The 13,473-nt window shown below is 41.5% G+C and overlaps 2 protein-coding genes across 2 annotated transcripts in view; one reads left to right on the top strand and one right to left on the bottom strand.

Annotated features, from left to right (window-relative positions):
• nt5dc1 (5'-nucleotidase domain containing 1) overlaps positions 1-13,142 on the bottom strand; it is a 115,234-nt gene extending 102,092 nt beyond the window's left edge. The window contains exons 1-6 of the mRNA XM_032542462.1: positions 12,819-13,142; positions 9,973-10,064; positions 9,437-9,508; positions 9,240-9,349; positions 9,026-9,105; positions 8,848-8,929 (exon numbers count right to left, since the gene is read on the bottom strand). Of these exons, the coding sequence (XP_032398353.1) occupies positions 8,848-8,929; positions 9,026-9,105; positions 9,240-9,349; positions 9,437-9,508; positions 9,973-10,064; positions 12,819-12,911 (529 nt within the window). The 5' untranslated portion in view covers positions 12,912-13,142. The remainder of the gene's footprint in view (positions 1-8,847; positions 8,930-9,025; positions 9,106-9,239; positions 9,350-9,436; positions 9,509-9,972; positions 10,065-12,818) is intronic.
• col10a1b (collagen, type X, alpha 1b) lies at positions 2,184-8,709 on the top strand. Its single transcript, XM_032542432.1, has 3 exons — positions 2,184-2,369; positions 2,887-3,013; positions 6,232-8,709. Exons 2-3 carry the CDS (start codon positions 2,902-2,904, stop codon positions 8,085-8,087), a joined length of 1,968 nt encoding a protein of 655 aa, XP_032398323.1. The 5' UTR covers positions 2,184-2,369; positions 2,887-2,901; the 3' UTR covers positions 8,088-8,709.
• Positions 13,143-13,473: the final 331 nt, after the last annotated feature.

Here is a 13,473-nt window from a genome sequence, read left to right as displayed (position 1 = left end):
CACCACAAGCACCACGGCACTCTTAAATTACAAATCAAGCACTTTATTTCAATGGCTACTTCTCAGGTTTATTGTTTTCTTAAATTATTTAAATGTGTTGACAAAGGACATCTTGTGATGACCTGATTATATCTGTCTTATACTAAGTCAGCAAGCACATCACATATCAACATATTTAACCCACATATCAAGTTAGGTTCACAATTTCAATGTTTTGTCGCTTTTTTCTTTGCTGGCTAAGTTACTTTTTTGGGGCTTTATGTCAACCAAACTGTAAATGAGGAGGCTACAGTATATGATACATGCATTAGTACAGTAAAAGATGACTTTTTCAATAAAATAAAAGCATGTTAATACTAAACATGTCTGGCTCTTGATGTGGTTGTTATTTTCCAGTGCGGCCCTTAGTGAAGCGGAGTTTAACACCCGTGGATCGGAGGATGATGTATGTTGCAACTGCCTGTACAACTACAGATATGCTCTACGTTCCTCCACTGCTGCAGCTCAGGGAATCCGAGCAGGCAGCCACTGCTGCCTCCTGGCGTCCTAAAGCTGCACTGCAGATCTCTGCAGCAAACCACACACCAAATCCCAGAGAGGAGAGACAGACAGAAACCTGCCAGCATCATGACAGGCTGCACTACACTCTAAGAAATATGTGTGTATTAACAGTTGCATGTCTGTATATATTTAACACAAAATGTCCACAGAACAAAGATTTACACAGTTTTATTTCTGTTTTTTTACATTTCAAATTGCAAAATTGGTGCTCGGACAACTGTTGCCGGCCGCGGAGGTTGGGAAATTAAAGAAAGTCTTTAAAGAAAGTTTTTTTTTTTACATTCTGGGCCTTTATTTGCAACATTGTAGTTGAATTCAACGCCTATTCAGATGTTTTTGTTGATTTCTTTAGAGGTTTTCAGAGGTATACTAATGAGACAACTGTATACTTTGGCCTAACATAAACAGTTATTTGCTGCATTTTAACTGGAGCTTCACATAATTTCTGTTTTAAAATTACGGGACAAAGTCCGGGTAATGAGTTACCAGGACATTTCTGTTATTTTACGGATTAAATTCTTAGGGTGTATGTGACATTTAAATTTGAACTAAATCTAAATTAGTAAACACCAGACCTGCTGTCTGTCAAACACAGAAATGTTAGATGAAAAGGGAATTCAACAGCAGCCCATAAAACCTGGGAGTTATTTTAGATTCAACCAAAACTGACAGAAAATGGCCCTCTGGTGCGTGTGGTGGAGTTTTCAGACTGGAGGAAAATATTGTCAGACTTGCACAGTCTTTACTTTTCCAGAAGAACATCCTCTCACAAGCCACTTAGTCAATAACTTGATGTTTTTAGCAATAAACCTGTTTGTGAAGTTAAAAATGCAAAGCCGGGATAAAAAAAGGACACTAAGACAGGGAATTATATTTTCCTAAATAATCTGTCAAAAAGTGCAAACACAGTGATTAATGTGTATGTTTCACTGCAACCCATGACTATTTTCATTGGTCATTAATCTGACCATTATTTTCTGGATAAATCGATTATTTTTTCGGCGTATAAAAAGTCCAAAAATTGTGAAAAATGTGGATCAGTTTCCCAAAGGCCAAGATGACGTCCGTAAATGTCTTGTTTTGTCCACAACTCAAAGATGTTCAAAAATCAAAGGCCCATCTCTTAAAGTGGTACTGAAAAATTGTCCTTTCTGTAGAAAAAATGGTTTAAATGAAAAAGTCAAAGATATTTTCCATTTTCCAGTCACAGAAGAGTGAAGAAACTAGAAAATATTCACATTTAAGGAGCTTAATGTTTACGTATTTCATAAAAAAAATGACTCAAACTGATTAATCAAATTTTGAAATAGTTGACGATTAATTTAATAGTTGACAACTAATCGATCTATCTTTGCAGCTCTATGTATAGATCTGAACAAGCGCGTGCCACACATCTACAGAAACTGCAAATCACCCAAGCGAGATAAATTTAAGAAACTGATTTCTGAAAATGTCACCCAAAGGGAGAGTAGACAGGGTGCCCCTGCATCTCCGCTGCCCTGTGCAGACGGAGAGAACCAGATGAAGAGAGAGTCTCAGGGAGGAGAGGGAAGTGACAGTCCTCCCTCTCAGGACACGGAACCCGTCATTAAAGATGACATCAGAGCGGGGAGGGCCTTCCACGCGAGGTAGATCCTCCACGATGCTGGAGACCAGGCTTGGTATAAATACCTTGAGCCCAGTGCCCTGAGAAGAGCAGCTGCTGCTTAGACAGACAGACTCCACAACTAAGGATATACCAGCGCAGTGCCGGGACAGCAGCCTCCCGACCCCCCGCCCCACTGTTTCTCTGGAGCGTAAACCTTGAGGTAAGGAGGCTTTTTTTTCCTGATTTCAGGTTAGTGTGCTGGAGATTTCCCCTACTGTATCTGGCTCTCACTGAGGGGAGGGTCGCTGGTGGAGCTCTGATGCCATAACATTACATTAGTGTAATGAGCCGTGCTACTGTATGGCTGGGTTCACACGGAGAGATTTTGTTCCTGTGATGCAAGATTTGATCACATGGTAGATATCAATTTGTTAAACGTGCATACTTTTTTATAGTAGCTGCTCACTTCAGGAGAGTAAAAACCTTTTAAAAGTCTGGTCGATTAAGAAATGAAACAGTCATTCATTTGCAGCGTTCTCGATCAATCAATCAATCAATCAGACTTCATCACATTTCATCCATGTAAATGTGGCACAGTGCTTCATATTCCTATACATTCCCATTCTGGCTCGAATTACCTGATGCACTAACCACGCGCAACTTTTTTTTGGGGGGGGGGGGGGGGGTCTGATTGTCACAGAAGACAAAGACATGTTTCCTCTTCCCTGTCTTTGCAGGTTTAGCTTCCCAAGATGGACCTGAGGGTAACGAGCGTTCTCCTCGTCCTCCTAGCTCTGGCCGAGGCGACCCCTGAGAGGTACTACCAAAAAGTCAGCAAGACTCCCTACCCCGTCAAGAGTCATGGTGAGTCGCAGGGTGAGGCCCCTTTTCCCACCGCGGTTGTTCATCTGAACACAATTTTACTAAAACAACAATCATGACAAACTAGTATTAAAAGGGATATGCTGAAATTCACACAAAAATAGAGGGTTCCAAATCAACTGGGGGGGGGGGGGGGGGGGACAATAAAGGCCGGAACTAGCATCTACTTATGTTTAGTATAATAATTAAACTCTAGCCAAGCCCATCGCCACAGGTTGCACAGTGAGACTGCCTAGGGACTGTATCAGCTGTAATTTTTATTCAACTTGCAATGTAGCACCAGATGACACTTCAAGTTACACTTCTGGTAGAATTTAATAGACATATGCTTAGAGAATTTTAATTATAAGTTGTGATGCTGAAAAACATGGGAGCAGGCATATGCCAGAGACGTGTAAAGATGAAATATAGAGTTACAGCCTACAATTGTATGGAACTCCACTTTTTGATTAAAAAAAATATAAAAAATGTCATGTAATAAACTCCTCCTGGAACGACTTTTATCCAATTAGGTCAATTAAATGTTGTGCACACCCCTGTAGTTGCTGGTGCAGGACAAAAAAGTAAAACACTTTAATAGTGAAATAAGATACACAGCATACACGCTTTTCCGAAGTAATACAACTTTCCCTTTTTTGAACTTTTATCCAAATACAGCCATAACATTAACCACTGATATGAAAATGACGATAACATGAACCCTGGCAATATGGCAGCTTACTGCAGCGGTTACAGAACCAAATGATACACATTTCTTAATTGCCTGCATATTCAAGTCATTATCATAATCACTGTTATCGTCACCACTACTTTGACCTTTCAGTAAGATCCTCCCTTGTGCAAATTGGCAAACTGTTGGCTCATACAGTAAATGAGGCTGCCTTCATTAACTCATTAAGGTGCACACCCAGCAGGTCTAGCACGAGCAGCTCATTGGCTGAGAGCAGAAGGTTGTGGTTGAACTGGCTGAACTGCTGTGAATGCGTAGAACTGTATATAACTGAGGTGGGGTATAGCTTAAAGAGCAGTTGTGCTCTGTATAAATAAAGGTTAAAGAGGAAAATAGTTGTTTTTGCATGTGTCATGAAAACCAAAACAAAGCAGTGGTAATGATTGAACTGCCAGGATGATGTATAACACTATATTTTATATCCCAGCTAAACAATGATTGAAATTCTGCGCTTGCCAGTTAGAATTTATTTATCCAGTTTAGTTTTTTATCAGGTTCTGATGTGGTTTGACTGTGTGTCTCAATGCAAAAATACAATAGAAAAAGGATAAAAAAGAGCACAAATTTGACAAATCTCCAAAACAGATGTTGTGACCACGTTGCAGGCACACCCTAACAAGCTGCTTTGTGGTATCAAATCCATGCCACACAATTAGAAAGAAAGAAAGAAAAAAAACAGAAATGCTCACAAGTTCAAACCGTAAATCTAACATACGAACCACAACACAGGATAATGAGTGAGAGAAGAATTACAAAATAAGACTCTGACTAAGATGATGTTTATTGAAGGCAACCAAATCCAGAGTGGATATAGGTGCTACACTGAATGTAAGCATAGTGGTACTTTGCAGTGTCAACAGGTTGTACACGGTTCAGCTACTGTGGCCAGTATCATCACCTTTAGTTTGTGGTGTTTCTGGCTGCCAAAAAGTCCACTTCTGGCACAAATATCCTCTGTGGGGTTTAAGGCACGGCCTTACGTGGCTTGAAATAACAGCCTTGTCAAAGCATTCTTTAAAAAAAAAAAAACATTTCAAAAGAAAGCCTAACACTAGTGGATTTGATTCTTTGACAGACAATGACACATCTAGAATTATGGTGTATAAAGGAATGCAGTATGATAACTATCAGAGATGCTCTGTGTCCATAGTTCCTTAACTCTATTGTTCATGTCAGGGCAAAGCATAAATATAAATATATATATATATATATATATATATATATATATATACTTAGCACAAATGTGAAATTAAGTGGCTTTTATAAAAACACATTTAATGTCACATTTGTGCTAAGTAAATTATATTTAAGCTAATTAGAACAACACATCAGATGTCAACATTTATGTTTCATTTTGTTAGCCATTCCTAACAAAATAAGATCAAATCAAATCTTAAGGAAAAAGTTAAGAGAGAAAACAACTAGGTGCCCTGTTGGCCCAAGGGTAAAGGCGCCAGGAGTTCACTGGGGTCTGACCAGGAAACTTGGCATGTTATTCCTGACCTCTCTGTCACCTCATTTCATGTCATCTCTCTGTTTACTGTCAAATTAAACAAAAAAATTATTAGAAAATAACCATCTCCCCTGCCCCATTATGGGGTGGATAGGGTTATTCTTCCAATTTACACTAGTGAGCATTAACCTTTAGTAGAACAACAATCAGATGCTGTGCACTTTATATATAATGTTGTGCACATATATGCATGCACTCATTTGACCTTGCCCTTAAATTATAGCCTATGTGGCAGGAAATGCATCAAGGTGATGTTGACAAGTTGCAGACCACTAACTATACATACACGGCCATGGACAGTGCAGGAAATTAAGGGGTGCAGTATAGTGCGGGCAAGTTGAACTGAAATGCACAGAAGCTGGTGTGTTGGGTCCCATGCCAGCAGACACATGGTGAGGACATTACCTCAGACAAGTGGTGCTGTCAACACTATCCTGGGAAAAAAGTGCTGTCCTCTCAACCCACCCTACAATCATAGGGACCAGTGTTTCAAGTCAGGTCGCAGTGTTATGGAGCAGGATGCCAAACCTAGGGTTATTCAACGACCAAGAAGGCATCTTACGTAATGCATTAAAGGCACAAGATACTTGAAAATGAAGCCATTTCTTGATCATATGCATTATTTCAGTTTTTATTTTCTTGGGGAAAACTAAGGGTGATTTTTATGTATGTATCATTTGTTTTATGCTTGTATGTGTATTTTATGTATTCACCAACAACATCATGTGGAACACTGTGCATTATCCTTTTTACATCAAAGACGATGATTCAGTACAACTATAGTACAGTTTACTAAACCAGATTATAAACAGCAAACTGAACCAAACTGACCAAAGTAAGACATAGACATTATGATGTGTGGATCATATTACTTGAATAATAACATTTTTTTATTTATTTATTTTTATTTTTATTTTTTGCATTGCAAACATTGCATGTTTTTTATGTGTTCCACAGCTGTTGCAGGCCATCCAGGCCCCCCAGGTCCTCCAGGTGAGCCAGGACCAATGGGACCATCTGGCCCTCCTGGAAAGAGTGGCATAGGGCATACTGGACCACCAGGTCCAGCAGGACCCCCCGGACCCCCTGGCTACTCTCAAGCAGGTAAACCCGGCGCCCCAGGTGGTCATGGAAAACCAGGAAGCCCTGGAGCCCCTGGTGAGAGAGGTGCACCTGGTGCAACTGGAGCAATGGGTCCCAGAGGTTCACCTGGTCCACATGGAACACCTGGTCCTTCTGGAATTTCTTCTCCTGGAAAACCTGGACCAGGTGGCATCCCTGGGCAAACTGGACCAAGAGGAGAACCTGGTTTGAAGGGACATCCTGGTATTCCTGGCCTTCCTGGCAATAAAGGAGAAAGAGGCATTGGAGTTCCTGGGGTTCAGGGACCACCAGGTGCAGTTGGACCAATGGGCCCAACTGGAATGCCTGGCAAATCTGGAGTTGGCATACCTGGTGCCACTGGCTATCCTGGAGAACCTGGCAAGGGTGGCGTGCCAGGAAGAGATGGTGCTCCTGGGCCAATGGGTCTTCCAGGACCAAAGGGTCACACTGGGGCTCCAGGCACAGGAGCACCTGGAAAACCAGGCCAGAATGGTACCCCAGGTATGCCTGGACCTATGGGTTCAAAAGGTCCACAGGGTCCAGCTGGTCAGCCGGGATCCCCTGGTATGCCAGGTGTTGGCAAAACGGGTGAACCTGGAATACCAGGTAGCAGAGGAGCCCCCGGTACTTCAGGAACCACTGGCCAGAAAGGTGAGCCAGGCCCAACTGGTTATACTGGTCAGCCAGGTGCTGTTGGTCCTATCGGCCCAGCTGGTCCACAGGGTGCAAGAGGATTCCAGGGTGAGGCAGGCCCACAGGGACCCAAAGGCGACACTGGTATGGTAGGTGCACCAGGCCCAAGGGGAACCAAGGGTGAACAGGGAGCTCAGGGTTTCAGTGGAAAACCAGGTGTCCCTGGGTCAGTAGGTCCTCCAGGAATTCCAGGACATAATGGTCCTCAGGGTCAAAAGGGTTCACAAGGCCATGCTGGTAGCCCAGGACTTCCAGGTTCAAATGGTGCCCCAGGACCAAAAGGCCACTCAGGCCCCCCAGGAGGACAGGGAAAAAGTGGTGAAAACGGAATGCCAGGATCCATGGGACCAGTTGGGCCACCTGGTCCATCAGGTCCCACTGGACTTAAGGGCCATCCAGGTCTTCCAGGCCCACCTGGCCCAGCTGGCCTGACAGCAAAGGGAATTTCCGGTCCTCAAGGTCCACCTGGAGTCCCAGGTGCCAGAGGTCAAGATGGTCAACCAGGCCCTGCCGGTCCTCCAGGTCAACCTGGCCCACCAGGAGAGGTGGTCTACCATCATGAAAAGAGCATGCCAATGAAGTCCCACGAGGTTGTGATGTCTCATGAGATGATGAAGGCCCCCATGTCCGCCTTCAGTGCAGTGCTGACCCGAGCCTACCCCCCAGCTGCAACCCCTATTCAGTTCAACCAGGTTCTGTACAATGGGGAGCAACATTATGATGAGCACAGTGGTGTGTTTACCTGCCAGATCCCAGGCCTCTACTATTTCAGCTATCATATGCATGTCAATGGTGCCAATGCATTGGTGGCCCTCTACAAAAATGAGGACCCAGTTATTTTCACCTATGATGAGTACAACAAAGGCTTCCTGGATCAGATGTCAGGCAGTACTGTTCTTATGCTGAACCCCGGTGACAGAGTCTATGTCCAGGTCCCTGATGAGGAGAGTAACGGCATATTTGCAGCAGATAATGTTCACTGCTCTTTCTCTGGGTTCTTGATTGCCTCAACGTGATTTCACAAATCCAAATAAACCTCAAACCCTTACAAAATATTGAACTACTCAGAGAAATATATTCGTTTATAAAATTCCAAATTGAGAGAGAACAAAATATATATGGTTGTTATTTTAATTAGTTCAACTGTCAGATTCAAACTTTACAAAAACAATCAAATGTCTTTAATTTGCTAACAAAAGGTATTCATGCTGAGCAAAAAATTATAATATATAGTTCAGATTGATCCCTTTTCCTCCAGTCCACCATGTGTGTGACTGCAATTTTAAACATTCATTTTTTTAAACATTAAACAATATTGGAAGATATCTTAAGTGGTGCTTTACAACTGCCTGTAACATTTACAGCACGTCTGTTATTTGTGTTTGTTTTTATAATGTCTGTTGTTTAAGAATTTTCCTGTAATATACATACAAAAGACACTCAAAACTGTTGTACTATATGTATTAGAGATTAGCACATTCTCATAAGCACTGTGATCAGCAAAACAACACAGAATGAGAAATTTTAAACTGCATTTTTTTCAAAATAACTAGGCCTATGTCCCATGGATGTGTTAAGTTATGTACCACTTACTGACCAAAACACAGAATAAAAGTTCTAGTTTGAAAAAGGAAAATATCCTGTGTATTGTGTGTATTATGTGTGCGTGTGTGTGTGTGTGTGTGTTGTTCGTATTTACATGATGGGTCCTTAACAAGAAGACATTAGAAATAAGCAATAAAATAAATGTGTGCTGCTTTGGAATAAAAGGCCTACCTTTGAATGCAGATGTGTTGTAATTGTGGTCGATGGCAGCAACCATGTCTTTCCAAAAGTCGGAATTCACCTCATTTCCTCGCTAATCACAAAAACATAAAATTACAATCTACATTACATCTTTCTCCACATGTAAATGTCAATCATTCATTTGAAATCAGCACTTATCAAATATTACCTTATGCAACATGTCCACAACTCTTCCACAGAGGAGAGCCCCAGGCAAATCAAAGTAGTTGTCATAGAAATAATATTTTGCTGCGAAGACCAAAACAAAAGTCATAGAAATCCAGTGACAGGTGATGTGAAAGAATACCAGACAACGCACTTCCACCTACTTAAGAGTAGAGCATGTAGCTATTAGGTAATGCAGATGGATGTAAATATCATACCAGATCTTGTGAAGGAAGTATTGAGGCTGTTGAAGTGCTTCCACTCCCTTTTTGGACCGTAATGTTTGATGATGTCTTCTGGGCTGAGGTCAACGCTTCCATGGGTCGCTCTATTCAATCAAGGAATACAACTTTTCAAGTCTCTCACTTTTAAATAAGTCAGTGAAAGCAACAACAACTCTGACAAAACAACATACCGCAAAACAGTCCCATCTTCAGCCAGCTTCACAAGGTTTCCATCCTCCAGATCCACTACTAGTCCTTTAAAACTAGACACAAAATTCAGCATGTTAGAAATACAGTATAAAGAGAGAAATCCAGATCATCACTGCTGTCCTGTACTCAGCATGGACATTCCTGAGGACAGCAAAACTGATTGCGGAGCCACTAGGGCCACATAATAACTCAGGGTCCAGTACATGCGACAAAAGTAATCTAATTAAGTAATCTTAATTATAAAATGTTTTTCTTTTTTGTTGTGAATACTAGATAGCTTTATCTTTTTGCCTTTAACTTTCAGATAAAACAATCACAGGAGAAAAACATACTCTTTGATTGATATTCTCACAGCGTATGTCCTCACAAAGACCATGGCCTGTGGTCAGGGTAAGGTCTTTAAGGGTCAGAAGCCAAAAAGGTTAGAAACCACTTAATACAAAACTGAAAGCATGGGTGAACTGCTTGCCAACAGTTTAGGCTTTAATTGTGGAAACTGCTGCGGTTGCTGACTCACCAGAAATCCCAGGTAGCCGGGGTTAGGTTCAGCAGGTCCTTGTCATAGCCTTTATGCTCCACCAGATACCTGGCAAAGCTCTCATAGATCAGCTGCAAAAATAAGGAGGCAATAACATCACTATGTAACATCACGAAAACGAGCTCCACAGTGAACAATGAAATGAATTAACAAGGAAATGCAAATATGTGCCACTAAATGCCAAGAATATACAGGTTTTAATTAAATTGTTATTTAACTGATGGGGACAATAATCTTTGACATTGGTCCAGTATTAAGCGTGAATGCTGCAGCCACAGACCGGGCTGCAATGTAACCCTCTGGGGAAAAATTCAGCGTCAATGTGGTCCACTAAAACCTGTTTTTACCACTAAAAGGCTCAGATTATTATTCTCAGTGTCTATTGAAAGGATCCTTAAAGAGACAGACCTTTTTAAAAGCTCTTTTAGACCTTTCTGTTTAACCAGAAACAGCTGAAGTCGCTAGCGCTAAACCCACCAGACTCCATTTAAAAAAACAATAATTTTAGCATGTATAGAGCCAGCATATTTTTACATGTAAATCAGTAAACTGTATGTCTATTTCAACCAAAACGAGAGTTGTGATGGTTGGAAAAGTGGAAAGACGACCAAAACGTCTTTTCATAGTTTAATTTTGTTTCTGTCAACTTTGAATGAATTAACTTTATGTTGCTAAAATTACTGTTTAGTTACATGGAGTCTGGTGGGTTAAGCAAACACAATTTTGCGGATGTTTTTATGTTTAAAAAAAGGATCTTACTCTTTAATAGAAAAGTCGACCTCTTTAGAAATCCTTTCCATAATGTTGTCCGACACAGCCTGTCAGCAGCGAAACAAGCACTTTAGTGAAGGTAAACACAAGCTGGACAATTGCCCTTTTAACTTGAATTGCAGTTTGTTTCACTGTTGCCGACTCCAGAGATCTCGCTTAATACTGGACCAATGTCAAAGACTGTTGTTGCCATCAGTCACTTAGACACAAAAACAGAGAAATAGGGTGCAGTTTAAGAAAAAAATGGTAGGTACTCTTTAATGATCAGTGAAAACGTCCCTTCCGGCTCACTAAGGTTTGAACTTGTTATGGTGAACATGATAATTAACAACTGCCTATGCAGACAGCCAACAGACACAAAAACATTCATTTGGAGTCATGTCTACATCCGTTTCAACCTTTCAAACTTAAGAAAATCCAGCCGCTACCTTTTTCTGTGTGCTGTGCATTAGGGTCTGGGAAGGTAGCGTACACTAGGTTTATCAGGGCTTTTTCACCAAAAAACTGCTGCCTGAGGAAACAGCGCATATTAGACTGTGAGGGCTGGAAAACCTGAAAAAGGAGTTAAAAAGCTCCACAGTGCTGAGAGTAACTACAGAACTGGGTGATAATTAACTGTGGCTTTGTCGTAAGGGATGTAATACGAGACATTACATTACACTGTCATTTGATCCATTGTTAATATCGAAATGATTGCGATAATTGCAGCTTTAAGTTATTTCTGGAACAAGCAACTCATTACTGTAAAGTTAGCCTCTCAGTGATGACAATCAGTGTCGGAAGAAGTATTCAGATCCTTTACTTAAGTAAAAGTACTAATAACCACACTGTAAAAATATTCTGTTACAAGTAAAAATCCTGCATTGAAAATGTTATTAAGTAAAAGCCTGTAAGTATCATCAGGTAAATGTGCTTAAATAAAAGTAAAGTCCTTCAATTTTCTACTATTTTGAGCTATCTGTGTGTATGTAATGGGCCCCTCTATTAACCAATAAAAAAAGTAAGACATATTTTTCTTGTACATAGGTTAGTATTATTCTGTGCCTCTACCCCCCTCCCCGACTTAACAAACCAAAGTTACACCCTTGAACTCTAGGCCTGATGAACCAGGGCTGATAATGACTGGCTGGGATTCAACAGTCATTAAGGTCAGGGATCTTCAACAAGGGGTCCAGGACCCCTAAGGGGTGCTCAGAGTTACTAAAATGATTGTTAAGTTTTTTTCAAAAACAATAATATCTTAACATGTATTCAAAATATTATTAGAAAATGTAATTAAGCCTATTTGTGAGGGAAAAAACATTCTTGATAGGCTGACTGGCCTATAGGTAAGGTAGTCACTAAGGTAGCCGTCCACAGATCCAGTTCATCCTGAGGACTCACTGTTCCACATGTATCTCTATGTTTAACATTAAAACAGCATTTATAAAATCATGACAATTATAATTTAAAATGTGTAGTATTCTAAGCACTAAAAAAGGTTTGTATAAAGGCTTTAGGCTGCTCACACGTTATTGTAGGCTCAGTGTAATATGCAACTTAAATGTATAGCCCATATTAGGGGGTCCCCATCATCCTCTCTCAGTTCAGGGGTCTGTCATGGCTTAAAAACGTTGAAGACTCCTGGTTTAGGTGTTGTAACTCGGTGTCACGACATCCAGCTGTACCCTGTGCGTCCGCTTGTCGCTTCTAATGAAAGCACATGAATGATGGTTTGAGAAGGTGCTGTTGCCAATAGGCCTCAGAGAGGATTCAAAGGCATGGGGGTGATCATCATCATCATCATCATCATCATCATCCCCGCCGACGTTCAACCTGTGAGTCACGCAGAGTGACTGCAGCACCATGGAGCATTTCGCATCGCATCACCCTGGCTGCACACATCTCTCCAGGCTACCACATCGAAAAGCCAATTTTTCAATACAGCAAGCCAGAATTGTCAAGTGACCGTGGGAGCGTATTGGCGCAGATGTGTTGCGGACCGAAGCGTCACGGCCACCGTATTGTTATGTATCGGGGCTGTAGCCGCACGGGCTCCACACACACTCACTTACCCTGGAGGTCTCCTTCAGGTGGTAGCGGCAGAGCGTGTGGTCCAGGTCGAAGCCGATAACGTCACTGTCCGACAGGCTGAAGTATTCGCTCATTGTTGCAGACGCTTACTGCTGTGTCAACGTCACTGACTGACGGACTGACTCTGGACACGCGCCACTCAGGTCTTCGCTCACGGTACCGCGAAAAACAATTCACGGAAGACGTTATCCTAAACCCCCGTATCGATTTGTCACTGAACGGGTAACATTTGGAGCCAGGAGTTAAACTCCTGTGTGCCAGAAGAAGGCGGCAGAGAGGCGAGTGCGGGAGCGTGCAGTGCTTCCGGGTGTGGAACGAAGACCGTAACTCACAGTGTGTGCGCGCAACATGGATTTAGAAAGCGCATTCAATTATGCAGGGCTGGGTAGAACTGTAGTGTTGAGATGGTGCATTGTCTTTATGCATTGTAAGCAACTTGCTGTTTAACTCAGAGTTAGACCTATGCCTTTGTCTTCTTTTTCTTATGCAACATTTATTTTTGCGTGTATATATTTGTTTTCTGCATTTATTGTTTATTTCATATTAATACATTAATGTTTTGGTTCAACAAGGTAAATTCCACAAAAGTGTACTTATTGTGGCAATAAACCCATTTAAACATTTTTCTTAGTCTGA

This window comes from Etheostoma spectabile, chromosome 18, assembly GCF_008692095.1.
Source record: "Etheostoma spectabile isolate EspeVRDwgs_2016 chromosome 18, UIUC_Espe_1.0, whole genome shotgun sequence".
NCBI classification, from domain to species: Eukaryota; Metazoa; Chordata; class Actinopteri; order Perciformes; family Percidae; genus Etheostoma; species Etheostoma spectabile.
This window is presented reverse-complemented; position numbering and strand designations above follow the sequence as displayed.